Genomic DNA, 19,323 nt, shown 5'->3' on the forward strand with positions numbered 1-19,323 from the left:
GAAAACAAGGTATTGGGGGGATATGGCCACCAGATAACCAGCATGGGAAGATCTCATCAAATACTAGTTACCACCAAGTGGGAATGCTCCACTCCCTGTTGGTTTACGTGCTACTGGGTAGGCTCTGACCCATAGCAACCCTATGTACAACAGAAGGAAACACTGCCGGCCCTGCACCATCCTCACAATTGTTCCTGCGCTTCAGCTGAAGCCACTTTAAGCATGCACTCCCTTGAAGCCATAAAAAGCAACAACAATAAAAACCCTCAAAAGCTAAGCTACTATTTTTTAAAAATTAAAGTCAGAGATGAGCAATACCAGCTGACTGATCTGACTCCCCTTCACCAGTGGCCGACCCATGGCCCAAGTCCTTCCATGTAAGCCCCTTCCTCCTGCAAGACCAAATCCTTCCCAGCTCCCATTGCAACTCACCCAGCCAAACCCCTCATCTCGCTGGCCTCTAGGATTCATGGAGAGCAGACTGCTCAGGTAGGTTGGCAGACACCCTTACAGACCAAGCAATGCTTTTTGCCATTAAACAATTTTCCTTTTGTTTTTCTTAACTTCCTCCCTCACTGAAACCCCTCCCCCAATGTGCATCTCTCCCCCATGCAGCAGACACGTGCACATACCAACCTTGCCAAAAAGGAATTCCTACCCAAACTGTAGTTTTGCTTTTGTAACTTTTCAGTTCTTATATTCTTGTAATGTGAGCTATTATTGCTTTATTGACTCAAACATCATCTTTCCAGGAAGCTTCACCCCCTGTAGGCACAGGTAACCGTACCCACTTTTTTTTAAGCCAAACTTTTCTTCCTGGTCCTAGCACACGCAAGTCAAGCCGCCATCTAATGTTTTCCTCCTCCTATGTCCTGCACATACACACTTCTCCATATTTTTCTTTAGTCTTTCTTCTCCTTACTTTTCCCTTCCCTTTCTCTTAATGATTTCCGAGGGTCATGACAGGGAGGTTGCGGGGAAATCGGGAGCTAACTTAAGTTCAAGAAAGGAGGAGATGTCCTAAAATTGATGGTGGTGAGGACTACACTACTCCTCTTGAGATTGAATTATATAACATGAGTTATATGCCAATAAAACTATTAAAACATAAGTCATTCAAATCTTATAAGGCCTCTTAAACTTTATAGAGATAAGGGGTAGAGTAAGATAATGATCATCTATAACAGAGTTCTCCAAAGTCTACCTCTAAGTATTACTATAAATCTATTTTGCTAAACCATTAACAATGCTGAGTTTGCAAAGCTAATACAAATTGTCAAACTCACTGCCATCAAGTTGATTCCGACTCATAGTGACCCTGATCTACAGAACTGCCCCTCTAAGTGTCTGAGATTGTAACCCTTGATGGGAGTAGAAAGCCCGGTCTTTTCCCCACAGAACAGCTATCAGTTTTGAACTGATGACCTCTAGTTAGCAGCCCCACACATAACCACTATAGGACTCTTCATTTCAATAGCCAAAGTGAGCAAGCAGAAGTTTTTGATTATTATGCTAAAATTTAGTGAAATGCCTAATCAAGCATAGAATAAAATAAACACTTGTAAATGCTTTATTCAAGATAAAATAAAAACAATCTATTAGAAATGAAGACAGTAAAGAGAGAGGTATATCATGTCTATATAGTTGTTATAATTACAGGTGATCTCCAACTGATAATGTACTTGAGTCATGACTCGTCCACTTTTTTTTTTAAACATTTCATTAGGGACCCATAAAACTCTTATCACAATCCATACATATATCAATTGCATAAAGCACATCTGTACATTCTTTGCCCTCATCAATTACAAAGCATTTGCTCTCCACGTAAGCCCTTTGCATCAGGTCTTTTTTTTCCTCTTCCCTCCCCATTCCCCCTCCCTCATGAGGCCTTGATAATTTATAAATTGTTATTTTGTCATATCTTTCCCTGTCCCACGTCTCCCTTCACCCCCTTTTCTGTTGTCCGTCCCCCAGGCAGGAGGTCACATGTAGATCCTTATCATCAGTTCCCTCTTTCCAACCCACTCACCCTCCCAGTATAGCCACTCATACCCCTGGTCCTGGAGGTATCATCTGCCCTGGATTCCCTGTGTCTCTGTCCACTTTATGGGTTGTTTGCTTTTGGGTACATGCTTCTCATTAGTAATGAGTACTACTGTGGTCAATGTTAAAGTGAGAAATTTGCTGGTTTTCTCTTTCTCCAATGTTCACTCAATTATGTTCAATGTTATCATTTACTGTTTAAAACACTGTCATCTACATTGATAGCAAAGTTCAAACAACCACAAAATAATAAATGCTGGAGGGTATGGTGAGATTGGAACCCTCACACAGGAAACCACGACAGAAAGCAGTACCGCAGTTCCTCAAACAATGAGGAATAGAAATAGACCTTGGCCTAGTAATTTTACTACTTGAATAGATATCCTATGAAAAAAAGAAGAGTTATGAACAGGTGAGCTTATCCTTATCAAAGCACTATTCGCAATAGCAAGAAGATGGAAACACCTAAAGGCCCAGCAGTAGAAGAATGGCTAAATACTCGTTGGTACCTACACACAAAGGAATTCTACCTGTTGTTAGAGAATAATGATGAAGCACCTCATGACATGGATTGATTTGGGCAGCATCCTGATTGTGAAGTTAGTCAATTACAAAAGGACAAATATTATATGAGACTGCTCTTAGAAAAAAAATCAGGATAAAATTTTTTATATCCAAGGAAACAGACTGATGGTTATTGGGAATTAGAGGGAAAGAGAAGGTGGAGGAAACAAAAGGCTAGACTATTCTATCAATAGGCTATATTCCAGTCCTCTAGCTCAGCGGTTCTCAACCTGTGGGTTGAGACCCCTTTGGGGAGTCGAACAATCTTTTCACAAGGGTCTCCTAAGACCATCGGAAAACACTTATTTCCGATGGTCTTAGGAACTGAGACACCGCTCCTCTATCCATCTCCAGGCGGGTTCGCCCACATACAAGTACCCAGCATGAAGACTGTTACCCATGCTAAACCATGCTTCAAAACAAAATTTCATTTATTTGTAATTAGAAATAAATATATCACAAGATGTAATTATATATTTTGTGATTAATCACTATGCTTTTGTAACAATGAAAATACATCCTACATATTAGATATTTCCATTAAGATTCATAACAGTAGCAAAATTACAGTTATGAAGTAGCACCGAAATCATGTCTGAAAGGGTCGTGGTATTAGGAAGGTTGAGAGCCGCTGCTCTAAGCTACTGAAAGGTGGACAAGGACTAACTTAGGTCAAGGAGAAGGTAATATCCTAAGAGAGGGAAAAGGGAGGGACAATGTGAGCTATTGGGAGATTTGATAAACTGTTTAAATGGTTAAATACAAACACAATGACCTAAATCACAACAAAAAATAAACACCACCACCTCATGGCAGGGAAACAAAATAAAACCAGCAATATTTGACTTATTTTAGAACCAACTTAGGGCAGTGTGGTCAAAATAAAACCCCATTATAGTCAGGGATTACCTATATTTAAAATAATAACATATTCAAGGAAGAAATAAGAAATCCAGATACCAAAAAAATAAAGTGTTCAAAATACTTATGAGGATGAATTATAGAAATACTTCAACATGTTACTAAAAATAAAAAGCACAAATATTTCCATGATTACTCAAGTCAGCTTTATTGTATTTATCTAGTATTATCATATAAATGGAAAGTTCCTAATTGTCCCAATTTCTTGATTTTGAGTCGTGAAGAGTGGGGAGACACTTCCTCATAGCTTCAGAGTAGAGCTCCCCAAACACTCAGTATATCTTGATTTATAAGCAGAAGGTCATTACAAAAGGAGTGTTACCCACAGTAACCTTCTGCATTTTAAGTCAAGGTGCAGAGAACAGGAAAGGAGGGCATTTTTTCTCTACTTCCCTTTTCCACACCTTTGCTAGATAGTTAGGAAAAGCCCTTGTGAAAATGCCCAAATGCCTCAAAGATGGGAAATCCAGAGAAGCAGCAAAATGCAGACGAATCTAGACAGACATCGTGGTTCCCAGACAGGACTTTTGATTTGCTAGTGAGTCTTCAGGGGTTATGTTTCTGGCCTTAGGAGAATAAGGCCAGACATCTTCTTGCTGTTTCTGATCTAGATGGTTCCTTCAGTTCTGCTGGTTTCCGCTTCTAGAGCAGGCTACTGCCGACATACAGAGGAAATGGTCTGGTGCTCTAACAGCCTCGCCTTCAATTCAAGAGCCATCGGTCACCTATCTACCTGGGTAGACTTGACGTTGAGTCCTGAGGCACACGAAGCCAAGCTGGAGTACCCTCTTGGAGTTCTACTCTTGCAGTAGGCTTCGGGAGATGAGCATCCGCATCACTTCATTACTACCTGTAGGCGGGAAAAAGAAAGAAGGACTTGGCCGCGGCAAGTCTGAAGGTTCTCAGAGCCCTGACCGGGTGAGTCAAGCCACCTCAGTGGAGCTGTAGAGTGACATCACGGTTAATGCACTTTTCTCTGGCAGGGAGGAACTTATCAGACTTCAAAGTACTAAAAAAGGTCCAGAAGTAATGAAACATATTTACTTAAAAATAAAAAATAACAAACTCTCTGACAGAGTTTTTAATCCTGTTAGGGTAATAATACTTAAGTAAAACAGGCAGGATACAAAATTTTTATTCCTGAGTCTAATATTTTTTTAAATGTATACACACAAACAAAAATTCAAAGGAAAACATACCCAACTATTAATTCCAGATGCAATAAAGTGAGTAAGTTTGTCTTTTATTTTTCCTATATTTTACAAGTTTTCCATAATACATGATTTCCTTTCTTACCCAAAAGTTACATTTCAAAAGAAGAAAAGACTCTTCCCTGAGGAAGGCAGTCTGTGGTGTATTTTTACCAGGGCCACTAACGCAAGCAGAAATATGCACCCTCTCGAGGTATGCGCAATTGTGCACTCTGAAATAAAATCACATCCAAAATGTCAGATTTAATAGCAAAGTCCATGAAAGAATAAACTGATAAAGTGGTTCATGCGCCAGTTTTTCTAAAGTGGATGATGGTGTCCTCTGAAGGTACATGGATTTGGCCTTTTCCATTATCTCTAGGTTAAAAGACAAAATTGGAATGAAGATAGTTTTTCATACTCACAAAATCTGGGTGAGACATACCTTCGAGGTGAATAGGAAAAATGAGACAGGAGAAATTTAATGTGCGTGTTTGGGACTGAGCTCATAAAGATACTTTGGGAATGAGCTTGCAGTGGACTATACATGCTTGGAGCACATTCTTAGGACACAACACGAGAGCATTAAGTATCCTTGTGAGTCCTACGTAAGCAGCAGCAGCCTGACTTGGAAACTAACAGGTGCAAATGCCCAGGCCCTTCCTAAGATCCTACAGAACCAGAATCTCTGTAATTGGGGTACAGCACCCTGTGTTTGAAACAGGCCCTCCAGGTCATTCTTATACAAGCTCAAGTTTGAGAAGGATCACTCTGAGATGCAGAGAAAGACTAGCGTGCTAACAAGCTTCTCCTTTCGACATCTGACCTCGATTAAAGCAGTCGCACTCCTGCTGCAACGCCACAGAGGAACGCCCATCTGCTCGCCTGCTTTTTCCGTAGTCTAACAACCCCGGTGAGCATGCTGGGAGCCCTGGTGGTGTAGCGGTTCGGAGTTGGGCTGTTGATGAGCAAGTTTTAAACCACCAGTCACTCCTTGAGAGAAAGACGGGGCTTTATCCTCTAGCAGAGTTACAGTCTCGGAAACTCACAGGGAGTGGGATAGGGTCTCTGTGACTCAGCATCGACAGTGAGTGGCCTTGCGAGCTGGAGAGAGTCAAGGGAGCTGCAATGCTGACTCTAAATTCAGTCACATTTCCTGGCCGGACTGTGACTACCAAGTAGATACAATTTATTTATTCAAAGCACACTATAGTGATGATACAGATAGCTTTTAGGCAAGAGGTTTCCAAGCTTATTTGGCCTACTGCCTTAAAAAAAAAAAAGTGGCCCCTGGCAATTAAAAACTTTTCTACTATGGCTCCTAATCCAGAATAAAGTGCAAGTATCTGCATTTTCACCTCCCCTGGATCATTCCAGCACTCCCCAGGGGAATGGATCACCCATTTGGGGAAACATTGTTTCAGACCTTCTGGCAGATAATTTGTACAGAAAAACTGGTAATCTCTGCCCTGTAAACTACGGTATAGCAGTGCAGGGGCCCTGCACACCAAGTACTTGGGAGCAGTAAAGAGTCACAGCAATGGTTAGTTTGCCCCTTCTCTCAAATATACAAAGAGAAAGAGAAAACCCAGAGTGGTTATAGGACTGCTTCATGTGGCAGAAAAGAGTCAAGTCTACAATCCAGGCTTTCTAATTCACAGCCTAGTGCTCTTTCTATTTCACCAACAGACCACTACCAGAACAGAGAGAATGGGGGACCCAAAAAACCCCCAAAACCAAACTAACTGCGGTCAAGCTGATTCTGACTCAAAGTGAACCTTAAAGACAAGGCAGAGTACAGATGCTCTTGTGGGTTTCTAAGACTCTAAATCTTTTGGGGAGTAGAAATTCTCATCATTCTCCCAAGGACTTGCTGGTGGTTTCAGACTGTTGACCTTGCAGATGACAGCCCAAGTCATAACCCACTACACCACCAGGGCTCCTAAAGAAAGGGGCCTGAAAGGCAGAGCCAGTGGAACTCTGAGCACCCATCACGAGGGTAGAAATACTGGTCCTAAAGCCATTCTGAAAAGACATGAATGACCTTTGGAGGCTCTTACCTTCTAGGATTTGGTGGACCCTGGAATCTCGCATATACTGCTGAACAGCATAGTCTTTCAGGTAGCCATAGCCCCCATGCATCTGTACGGCCTGGTTACAGATCTATAGGGAGACAGGGATGAATGTCAACTGTGGAACAAGTGACAATCTCCTTATCCTTGCCCCTGAATCCAGCAGCCTGCTACAAACTATTACAGAGGAAGAGCAGGTGGGAATGGGAATGGTGGAATCCCCAAGACTACTATGGCATTAGGCACCCGTCCGGTATGCAAATGAACTCTCCCCGCGGCTCAAAAATTTTCAGCCAAACAAAGAGCACTTCTAGAGGTGAAATGGTGACACTAGGGAGGTTTCTACAGTTTAAAATAATCAACCACTTGCGATCTCAAAGGCAGCATTTACCCAAGGCCAACGTTCAAAGGGTTACAAAGGGAAGAGAAATGGAATCAAAAACACAGGGAGGAAGTAGGGTAGATTAAATTACATTGTGGGAATTACAATGAATGAGACGAAACCTAGGGTATTTGAATTATTGAATGGAAAACTAGTCTGCTCTGTAAATCATCACCCAATTAACAATACAAAGTTTAAAAAGGAAAACCACCACCCACAATACACAGCTCAGTTAAGTCCCTAGAGTTTCCAAGGTCTGCTCAGAGCCAACAAGTGAAGTTCACTGTGAGCCAGGGCAGGGGAGCAAAGGTGGAGATTTGGACAGAGCATGTGCGGAGTCCCTGACATCTTGGGACTACATTGCCCAGAATCCTGTGCTACCCTGATGGAAGTTCTAGAGTGGGAACACTTTAAAATGCTTGGTATGCATTTTAATAGATAGATAGATAGATAGATAGATAGATAGATAGATAGATAGATAGATAGATAGATAGATAAAATTCTTACTATGCATTGGTATGGGAGGGTGGGGTAGGGTGGGCAACAAGTAGAAAGGCTGGCTTTGAGTTTCAAATAAAATTCTCTCATGATGCTCTATATCTTCCAAAAGTAAATCTTCCTGTTGTTTAGACAAGAACCTTATTCCAGTATCAGCATTCAAAATTTGTAGCAGGGTTACTGTGAAAGCCACAAATCCATTTGTGAATCTCCACATGGTCAGGCGCAGGGGCAGAGGTCGTTCCCTCGGTTACTGGATTTGCCTTGGTGCTGCCTGCTGGGGTTGCTTGGTCATGAGTCACTCACGCTGACTGCCTTGGTTGGAGGGCCTTGAACAAATCTTATATTGAACATGTCTCTATCACAGTCCTATTTGCACTTCTGCAGTCCTGCTGGCAACTGGGACTTATTGATTAGCAGCCAATTATGCTGTTGTGCCTTTCCCCAGCCCTCAGATGCCATAGTCAAGCAGATGTTTTCGGTAAATTCTTGGATGCCATTAAAATCTCACGCTAGGGGTCGCCCTCATCCAGATGATGAGCCTGTCTTATCCTTTGTGTTATTTAAGATTTTAATAAGTGTGCCCTACACGTTTTGCTTGAGATTTGGAGTCTCTTTTGTCTCCTCCAGATGGACAATTCAGCTTCCCTTCTGGCTGACCCTTCGCCAGGGGAGAGTGCCCCAACCCTTCTGATGATACTAAGGTGCCAACTGGTGGCAATGCAGCCTTAGTGTGGGAATTCTTTTCCCAACATTTTAAGCATGTCACCATGCTTGTTTTGAGCAAGTGGCCCTGGTTGCAATGGACCTTCCAGAAGTACTGTCTTGAACAATTAAATCGCAATAACATAATAAATGTATATTATATTGATTGAAAATCTAGCTATGAGAGCTTCCTTGCAGGCCTTTCAATGGGTAGTTTGCTGGGTTCTGAAGTTGGCTAACACCTCTCAAAATCCTCAGGCTGCTCCCACCATCCCAGGAGAGCCCACCAGTGTGATCACTTACAGTAAAGCATTCGTCTGTCACGAAGAGCTTGGCCATGGAGCACAAGGCCACAGCATTCTCCCGTTCCTCCTGCAGGGCCATGGCTGCCTGGCGGATCATGAGCCGTGAAGCTACCAATCTTGTTGCCATATCAGCTAATTTGAACTGTAGGTACTGTAGTAACATGGGAAAGGAAAATTGACAAGATGCCAGGGGCAGAGAGGAGTGGGAAGAGGGTGCTTAGACCACCACTTATCCAGGGCCCTCTACGAAAAATCTCCAATGAAATGTCTTTTCTCTTCTATAGAGAGTGTTTACTATATTGTAAGCTCTAACACCATTTCATTTGCCCTGCACATTTTAATGTTATCAACTTCTTTTTAAAAAATCATCAATAGAAATAATGCACAAGCTCTGGCTAATATGTGTGGTGGTCTTCCCCTCCCAGAGAGTGTGAGTCCCAGAATAGGTGTCATTGGTCACAAGTAGTGGAAATCAAATGCAGAGACTTGGGAGGTTACCTGATTACTGGCCAAAGGTTCTCCAAACTGCTTGCGGACATTCAGGTGGTCTCGGGTGAGGATGACTGAAGCATGAGCAGCACCCAGAGAGCAGGAGGCTAGAAAGAAAGAGAGCCAATGGAGCCAGAGGGACAGTGCAATAGGTCCCGGGCCATTACCTTCCAGCCTACCCCTCCATGTTCTTACCAACATTGATTCTCCCTCCATTCAGTCCTTTCATGGCTATCAGGAAGCCCTGCCCCTCGCTCCCAATTCTGTTGGCCACGGGGACAGCACAGTCTTCAAAGATCACAGCTCGAGTTGGCTGGGAGTTCCACCCCACCTGGCAAAAATCAGGGACTGTCTGCCTGCCCAATCATTTATTCATCAGGGCAGTGTTCTCGGGTGCACAGCCTGTGACAGGTTCCATTACCCTGGGACTTGGACCCGTGAAAACTCAAAATAAGGAAAGATAAGAATTCTAGACAGAAAGACCTGACAATTGTCACAGGGTCTCTGTGGGGCATTCATTCACTCTAGGCTGCCATTCAAGCCTGCTGTGAGCTGGAGTTAAGCTGGTGGCACACAACAGCTTACACACAAAATTTCTCCAGTTAGAAATGTTTTAGAACCACTTTCTAGTGTTTACCCTTCCCAAACCTACCTCCTGCATTATTCACCACCTCTTTTTAGCATTGATTTCATTTTGCTGTCTCTATGGGTATACTATAAAAAATTCCCATAGATGACATAAGGATTATATGGAGTAGTTTATTCTAAAAGTCTTACAAATAATAGCTTCATTTCCCCTTTTAAACACTATCCACGCCTACAATTGGGTAGATTCTGACTCACAGCAACTCTAAGACAGAATAGAAATCCCCACCAGATTTCCAAGACTGCACATCTCTATTGAAGCAGACTGCCACATATTCTCTTCATGAGCTAGCTGATGGATTTAGAGGACAATTACAAAGTAAAGGAAATAGTGTAGTTAGGGAACTTTCCATTGGAGAGGCAATCAGGTCGATTTCAAGAATTTGGGTGAAGGGAAAAGCAAGATACAACAAGAGGGAAGCTGACAAAAATACAATGGAGGTGGGGAATGAAAACTGGAAAAGTGTAAGAGTTAAAGACAGCAGAAATAAATATTGTTGCAAAAACAATTCTATAATATTGGTGATCAAAATAGATGTACAGATAGACACATGGCTGCCCAGGCATGGGAGGGAGTATAGGAACATTTCCTTATGGATATATATGTTTAACATCCATGCACACGCATGGGCATGGTGGAACATACACCTACGAAAACTTCTTGGATGTAACCGGCGGCTTTTAAGAGCGAGCTCCAGTCTTGGGGGCACCAAGGTTAACTGGCATAACATAGCTCACAAAATCTACATCCTACGTAAGTGAGTAGTGACTGGGATCTTAAAAGTTTATAAGCAACCATCTGAGGTGCATCTGTTGATCCTTCCCTAGATGGTGGAAAGAAGAGTGAGGAAAATTGAATTGACTATGCAAACATCAGTCTCCCCAACCCTGAGACCCGACGAACGAGCTGGGGTTCAGCTACCACTACCAGTGGCTCTGAAAGTGGCCACATTAGAAGACCCTGAATAGAGTGGAAGGTTGATGTGGAATGAATCTCAAAATCATGATGGAGATTAGACTTGCTAGTTAGACAGAGACTGCTGAAACTACAGTCCTTGGTCACTCTTTTGATCTGGCACTGAATTCCCTCCAGTGGTTCAATTATCAGGTCTATAAGGGGAACAATACTACTACTGATGTGTGCATACCTTAGCATCATCGATCGTTTGGGATGGAGGGGGGCAAACATTACCCAAAGCCAAAGTTCAGAGGGACTAATAGAGGAGGACAAAGGGAGAGAGGAAACCCAAGGCGCGGGTGGGATGTGTGATGGTACATTATAGGGACTGCAATGAATGAGATAAAACGAAATGGGTCTGAATCATGAAATGCAAAACTAAGGATCTGCTCTATAAACCGAAACCTAATTCACATCAAAAGGTAATAACACTAGAGTTATTTAAAGATGTTAAACTTAGATGGTGTGGGGGGGAATAATAACTGGCAACTCCTAGTCTCACACTGAGTTTACAGAGATGACATGAACAGGCCATATATAACCCTCCTAACTTGGTGGTCAGTAATGTCATGTTGATAGTGTGAAATCAGCCACGGTGGAAATATTTATTCCACCGAACTTGGAAAACACTGGAAGTGAGGAGGTTTGCTTTTCAGAGTTGGTGTATTAGGACGCCACTGAGCAGTCAGTCATGACAGGTTCAGAGGAAAATTTGAACACCTAAGATGTAGTAGTTATTTCATAGAAACCTAAGATGTAGTTATTTCATAGAACCAAGTAGCTATTATTTTTCATCTTTGGAAAAACCACTTGACTTCTTTGTGGTGTCGATTTTCCCTTCTGGGAACTCCAGGAGTTGGATTAGAGAATAAGCAGAGTCTCTTCTAGTACAATCTTACTCACATGCTCCCTTAGTAAACAAAGGCCTCCGCTACTGGCTCTCCTGCTTCTCTGCTTCCGGGCACACGAGGCTATGTAAACGCTCCCACTTCCCTCAGAACTCAAAACGTTGCTTTTATGCCACTTCTTATATGAAACACGGTTTCTTTTGTTGACAAAATAATCTCTGTTCCTAAGCCTTTTATTTAAGAGTTGGCCCAATTGCCCATTTCCACGTTTCTTTTCCATCAGTCACTTGTAAGTGCTGCACCTTTGTTTTGTCTTAAATCTCCTAATCTTTCTCAGTCTGTTCTTGCTACTGAAAAACCCTCCATCCCACTAGTCATTATTTAAGTACAGCTTAAATGAAATCTTCGAGTGTTCCCCAACGACTTGAGCTATCACTGGTCATGTTCTCATTTACGCTCCTAGTCTCTACGTGGGTAGAACCTTTCAGCGACTTGGAGGGTGGGATGTGTGCACTTAAATCTTCCCAACTACATTATAAACACCTGAAAGCAATATTGGAACAGAAAATTGACTTTAAAAATATCTAAGTATAAAAGCCATAAACAAACACAGTTGCTATCTCATGTCTACCCTCTAACACTTTATTATAAAAATCCTGCTTTCTTCCCCCATGCAAACAAAATTCCTCCCCAATTCCTGATATGTGCAAAGACTTGGAGCTAGAAACTAAATAGGAAGAACCCAGTCTATATACCTTAAGCTGAAAGTGTTGAAAAAAAGATCAAGCCTCACGCTGCAGTATTGAAATATTCTATGGGTAAAATATCAATGCAGAAAGTATTAAGAGATGAAAGGAATATACAGAGTCACTGTACCAAAAAGAACTAATTGACATTCAACCATTTCAAGAGGTAGCCTCTGATAAAAAAGTGATGTTATTGAGGAAAGGAGTTCAAGCTGTACCAAAGACATTAGCAAAAAACAAGGCTCTAGAAATTGACAGAACACAAATTTCAATTTCAACAGGCTGATGGAACACTAGAAGCACTCATTTCCCCATGCCAAAAAGCTTGGAAGACAGTTACCTGGCCAACTAACTAGAAGAGATCCATACCCGTAACCAGTCCAAAGAAAGGTGACTCAACAGAATGCAGAAACAATCAAACACTATCATTGATATCACATGCAATTACATTTTTGCAGATGATTACCCAACAGAGATTGTAGTGGTACATCAACAAGGAGTTGCCAGAAATTCAAGCTGGATTCAGAAAAGGACCTGGCGCAAGGGATGTCACTGTTGCTGTCAGATGGCGCTTGGCTGAAAGCAGAGAATGCCAGAAGGATGTTTACTTGTGCTTCGTTGACTCTGCACAGGCATCCGACTGCGTGAATCACAGGCACTGAGAATAGAAATTCCAGAACACTACACTGTGCTCATGCAAAAGCTACACATGGATCAAGAGACTGTTGTGGGAACAAAATAAGGGAATGCTGCATAGTTTATAATCAGGAAAAGTGTTTTTGTGCATGTTACTATCTCCGCAGGTCTGTCTAAATAAGATAGGCTGGATGAACAACCTGGAAGAGAAAACAACGGAACCGGCGGTTCTGGAGGGACATGGGAGAGGAGGAGGTGGGGGGAAAGGAAGTGGGTGTTAACAAACCCAGGGACAAGGGAACAACAAGTGATCCAAATTGGTGGTGAGGAGGGTGTAGGAGGCCTGGTCAAGGTAATGTAACTGAGAGGAATTACTGAAACCCAAATGAAGGTTGAGCATGATAGTGGGACAAGAAAAAAGTAAAAGGTAATAGAGGAAAGAGCTAGGAGAAAAGGGGTGTTTATAGAGAGATATAGGCATGTACATATGTAAATATATTTATCTATGATGATGGGGAAATAGATCTATGTGCATCTATTTATAGATTTAGTATTAAGGTAGCAGAGGAACATTGGGCCTCCAATCAAGTACTCCCTCAATGCAAGAACACTCTGTTCTTAAACTGGCATTCCATGATGCCCACCTTCCCAACATGATCGCTAAAGACAAAGCGTGTGCATAAGCAAATGTGGTGAAGAAAGCTGATGGTGCCTGGCTATCAAAAGATATAGCATCTGGCACCTTAAAGGGTTGGAGATAAACAAGCGGCCATCTAGCTGAGAAGCAACAAAGCCCACATGGAAAAAGCACACCAGCCTGTGTGATCACGAGGTGCCGAAGGCGTCCATTATCAGGCATCAAAGAACAAAAAATCATATCATTGTGTGCTCACCTCCCTGATATAATCGCTGAAGACAAATGGGTGCATAAGCAAATGTGATGAACATAGCTGATGGTGCCCAGCCATAAAAAGATATAGCGTCTGGGGTCTTAAAGGCTTGAAGGTACACAAGAGGCCATCTAGTTCAGAAGCAACAAAGCCCACATGGAAGAAACACACCAATCTGTGTGATCATGAGGTGTCAAACTGATCAGGTATCAAGCATCAAAGAACAAAAAATCATATTGTGAATGAGGGGAAGTACAAATTGGTGACCCAAAACCCATCTGTAGGCAATTGGCCATCCCCTTACAGAAGAGTCGGGGGGAGGAGACAGCCAATCAGGGTCCAGTGTAGCAACGATGAAACACACAACTTTCCTCGTTACTAAATGCTTCCTCCCCCAGCCCCCCACTATCATGATCCCAATTCTACCTTACACATCTGGCTAGACCAGAGGATGTACACTGGTACAGATAGGAACTGGGAACACAGGGAAGCCAGGGCAGATGATCCCTTCAGGACTAGTTCTGAGAGTGGCGATACTGGGAGCGTGGAGGTAGGATGGGTTGGAAAGGGGGAACCAATTATAAGGATCTACATATAACCTTCTCCCTGGAGTATGGACAAGAAATTTCTTCCCTGGCTTCTTTTAATGCTGATGGGGGTCTTTTCTTTCATACTCATTATTTGTATTTTTGTTTTTATATTATTATTTTATCCTTACCACCTTAGTTTGATTTTGTTTGTTTCTGTTGGTTTCCCAGTTGTGAAACACAGGAGGAGTGGATGCATAATGATAATACCTAATACAGGGTTTATAGGCGATAATGGGGTGGGTGATAGGAAGGGAAAGGGGATTTCAAGAGTAAATAATGAAGGCGGGAGGGGAGAGGGAGAACTAGAACTGACTGTGATTGTACAAATAATTTTCAAGGCAATTTAACAAGGGGGTGGGGTGGGGATGTTCTAAAATTGAGAGGTAATGATTGCAAAATTCTCCTTAACATGATTGAACAATTGAACGGTATGATATGTAAATTATGTGCCTATAAAACTGGTGGGGAAAAATAATATGCATACCTGGATCACAGTATCAATAGTCCAATCCTGTCCTACCAGTCCCATCTTCTCTTCCACATATTACCTTCATACTCTAAGAAATTTTTGTTTATATCCTTCCATGATTAAAAAACATCCTGCTACATAGGATCTTTTAATAGTTATATTAAACATGAAACAAGCCCTCAATTACTTCCCCATTAAATCAATGCAAAACTGGTGATTTAAAAGCTGTAAGCTACAAATTACATCCTGAAGTCCAAGCCCTCCGTGTGGGAAGGATCTTCATGAAGTGGAAGCAGGTCAGCTGTCGTGGCTCCGCTGAGGCTCAAAGGGTAGAGTCAGCACTCTGGCCACTGAGGCCCTGCTTACTCCATTTCATTCCATATAATTCTCTTCTCATTTGTTACCTTCTGTCCATATTAACCATCTTCCCCCTTTCATTTTATTCAGGTAAGCTAATTTTATCCCATCTCAGGACCTTTCATTCTTCTCAGAGTTGGCTCCTTCTCACTCAATTGTATAACCAGAGATGGTCCTTCTCTGTCTAAAGATGTTCCTCCCCAGTCAGTGGCACAGCAACCCATTAAAAACATATAATATTTCATTCGTGACATACATAACAACACCATGAATAATTCATTGTTTCGACATGTGTGATTCATAGTCATTGAATATTCTTTGGGCGATGCAACATTCCTACACTCCTTTTTTGAATTGTTCCCTCACGATAAATAACTTAATTACCCTCTAAGGATTGATCGATTCTTTACAGTGCTGTTGTCACTTTGATTCCATATACAGAGTTGTTTTTTTTAGTCATTTATTGGGAGCTCTTACAACTCTTGTTACAAACCATACATCAATTGTATCTGACATATTTGTACATATGTTTCATCATTCTTTTCTAGACATTTACTTTCCATTGAGCCCTTGGGATCAGCTCTTCCCGGCACCCCCCACCCCAGCCCGTCCTCTTCCCCTACCCCCACCCCCACCCCTGATACATTGTAGATTGTTAATTATTTTCAAATTTCACACCGGCAGCTGTCTCACTTCCCCTCTGGCTTCTGTTCTTGTTCCCCCGGATGAGTATGTGCCATTCATTGAGACTGGTGTCCTCTTCCCTCCACACCTCTCCCCCCTTACCCCTACCCTTTTGGTACCTCTATTCCCATTCCTGTTCCTGGGTTCCATATGTTGTGAGTTTTATCTCTAGCCTATACCTATGTACATGCTCCTGTTTAGTCTAGATTGGGAGGCGGCACTGAGGTCATGATAGTGGGGGGTGAGGAGGCCTCCAGGGAACAAAGGTAGATTGTGTGACCCATTAGTGCTCTACTGCACCCTGATTGACTCACCCCCTCCCTGCGACCCGGGGGATGGGGGGGTGTTCCATTATCCATAGCTAGGCTTTGGGTCTCCGCTCCAGCCCTCCTCCATTCTCACCAATGTATTCTTGCTTGTTTGTTTATTGGTTATTGTGAGTCTTCTGATGCCCATTGCCCAGTCTCAATGATACATCACAATCACACTGGCTGGTGTGCTTCTTCCATGTGGGCTTGTTGCTCCACTGTTGGATGGCTGCTTGTTTAACTTCAAGCCTTTAAGACCCCAGACACTATTATCTTTTAATGGCCGGGCACTAACCTCTGTCTTCACATTTGCTTATGCACCCATTTTATCTTTAGCGATCTTTAGGAGGGAGGTGGGGTGAGCATCACAGAATGCTAATTTGTTAGAACAAAGTGTTCTTATATCCAGGGAAGATATGAGCTGAGGCCCAAGGCCCGGCTTCAGCTTCAGTGTATTGCCTTATAAATATATGTACATAGGCCAATATCACTATTGTTATGGATTAATGTATTTGCATAAGTACACGCCTCTGTTAATCTCCCAATCTATGCCTTTGCTTCCTAGAGCTTGCCTCTGTTTCCTTTTGCCTCCTCCTGCCCCACCATCACTTTCTCCCTTCCACCTCTTAGTGCTTCCTCTCCACTAGCTTGGTGTTGCTCTAATACTCACAGATCTCTACTCTCTCCCAGATGCTAGCTCCACTTTCCTAGTTGTTCCCCTGTATATGACGCCATCCGCTCACCACATCCTTCTCCCCACCTTCTTCTTTGCCCTCTACCTTCAGGGGCCATAGGCCCCACTGCCTTCTCCCGGGATTCCCTCCCATGGTCTGTGTCCTAGTCCAAACAATAAGAAAACATATAGTTGAAGAAATAAAAGGAAAGAGAAAAAGATGAGAGAAAAGAAAAAGGAAAAAAAAAAGCCCTACATAGGTTCAGGGCTGTTTGCTGGTCTCTATGAAACCCTTAACAGAGCTTCATGTTCAAGGCAGGCATCCTTTACTAGTTGAGCTACACAAATATTTAGTTTTAAGATTTCAGGGGATATTTTTGGTTTAAGTTTTGGATTATCTCAGGGAAAATTTTGGGCTTCATCTACCCTCCAAGGCCCCAGAAAGGCAACAGTAACTAAGAATTTTAGTTCTTTTCTGCATTTCCCCATCTTTTGATCAGGATTCTGATCAAAATGTTCAGGGAATCATCCAGTTCTGGTCTCATGGCAAAGGAGGCAGCTACAAATTCCATTTCCTCTTCATGACTCTTTTTCTCTCTTATCCAGGCAAACATTGATCAATTGTGCTGATTAAATGACCCCACTTCAAGCTTTTAAAATCTCAGGCACTATTCAAGGAACTAGGGGGCATAACAGAAGCACTAAAAAAAATTAGGTCAATGAACTAGACTACCCCAAGAATCCATGACCCCTAAACCACCAACCCTAGGAACTAAGTCCTGGGAGGTGTTTGTACATCATCAGTCTCAACATGACTATTTATTCATGATGTTGTAAATGTATCTATCACACAACTTTTGCCAATTCAGTTTTCAGCAGGTGTAAAACTTACAGATACCAGTTACAATAACTGGCTGCACAACCCTACCCATAATGCTACTTTCCCCTGTTCATCATTAACTGCTCTCTCTCTCTCTCTCTCTCTCTTGCCCCTCGTAACCGTTAACAAATGTTGGCCTCTATACAGTTGCCTCATTTTTGTCTTTTTATTTAATGAAGTCACAAAACATTTGTCCTTTTGAGATTGAGTTATTTCACTCAGCCTAAGAGCTATAGTAACAGTAGGCTGCTAACCACAAGGTTGGCGGTACAAATTCATTAGCTACTCCACAAAAGAATGATGAGGATTTCTGTTACCATAAAGATTTACAGGCTCAGAAACCCACAGGGCCAGTACTACTCTGTCCTATAGGGTTACTTTGAGTCAGAATTGATGGCAGTGGATTGAATTGTTTTCAAGCATTTTTGTTCTCAGATGTATCTTTGGTATCCTGCCAAGAAATACTGCAAATATTGAAATGGCTACTATCTATTAAAGTTGAAACAATCACCACTGTGTTTATAATCCAAATACCTGAGTTAGGAAAACTTGATCTTATAAAACTAAGTTGGTCTACAGAATATTTCTTATAACTGCTAACAGACAATGTAAAAGGGCATGTGTGTTAAAATCTCAAACACAGCAAGGAGTGACTTTTAATTTTGTATCCTTCTAGCACCTAGCATCAGGTCTTACACATAATATCTAGTTAACTACCTGGTTCCATATAAAAGAGGGAGCACTACCACTCCCAATTTCCTGGCATTTAGCAAAGGGTCAAGAAGGATCATGCAGAGAAATCCTAGGAAAACCCTAGAAGTTGTGTGAGATCTCCCCCAAAGTCTGAATTCAAATAGTATACATTAGAGGTAAAAGTCTGTTATATTCAGTGGCCGTAGAAAATCTAAATAGGGCTCACTCTTACAGCCAACTACAATGATATGATCATGGTTCTATAGTTTATGGCCGGCTATCAAAGTACCTATGGAAATACTGCCTCTGCCCCTTTTTATTACTGAAAACCCATAAATACCTACGTTTTAGGTATTTTTATTGTAAGAAAACGGCTTTTATGTTTAAATGACGTATATACTTTTCATTGCTGACATTTCTGGTTAACACTATGTAAGTACCTCTTTCTGGGATGACAGAATACACCAAAATAAGACACTGGTAAGAAATACGGGCTGAAGGCAAAGGCAGGATACATGGCCAAGAAACGTAGGCTGAATCCCTTCAGGACCAATGGTGTGAGTGGCGAACTGGGAGGGTAGAGGGAGAGTGGGTTGGAAAGGGGGAACCAATTACAAGGATCTACATGTGACCTCTTCCCTGGGGGTGGAAAACAGAAAAGTAGGTGTAGGGAGACGTCGGGCAGGGCAAAATATGACAAAATAATAATTTATAAATTATCAAGGTTCATGAGGGAGGGGGGACGGAGGAGAGAGGGTTAAAATGAGGAGCTGA

At 42.2% G+C, this 19,323-nt stretch overlaps 1 protein-coding gene across 1 annotated transcript in view; it reads right to left on the reverse strand.

The window, feature by feature from the left end:
* Positions 1-3,642: 3,642 nt before the first annotated feature.
* ACAD8 (acyl-CoA dehydrogenase family member 8) overlaps positions 3,643-19,323 on the reverse strand; it is a 35,398-nt gene continuing 19,717 nt past the window's right edge. The window contains exons 7-11 of the mRNA XM_075564061.1: positions 9,368-9,503; positions 9,182-9,279; positions 8,682-8,834; positions 6,782-6,884; positions 3,643-4,381 (exon numbers count right to left, since the gene is read on the reverse strand). Coding sequence (XP_075420176.1) covers positions 4,329-4,381; positions 6,782-6,884; positions 8,682-8,834; positions 9,182-9,279; positions 9,368-9,503 — 543 coding nt within the window. The 3' untranslated portion in view covers positions 3,643-4,328. The remainder of the gene's footprint in view (positions 4,382-6,781; positions 6,885-8,681; positions 8,835-9,181; positions 9,280-9,367; positions 9,504-19,323) is intronic.

Source organism: Tenrec ecaudatus, chromosome 12 (genome assembly GCF_050624435.1).
Source record: "Tenrec ecaudatus isolate mTenEca1 chromosome 12, mTenEca1.hap1, whole genome shotgun sequence".
Classification (NCBI taxonomy): domain Eukaryota; kingdom Metazoa; phylum Chordata; class Mammalia; order Afrosoricida; family Tenrecidae; genus Tenrec; species Tenrec ecaudatus.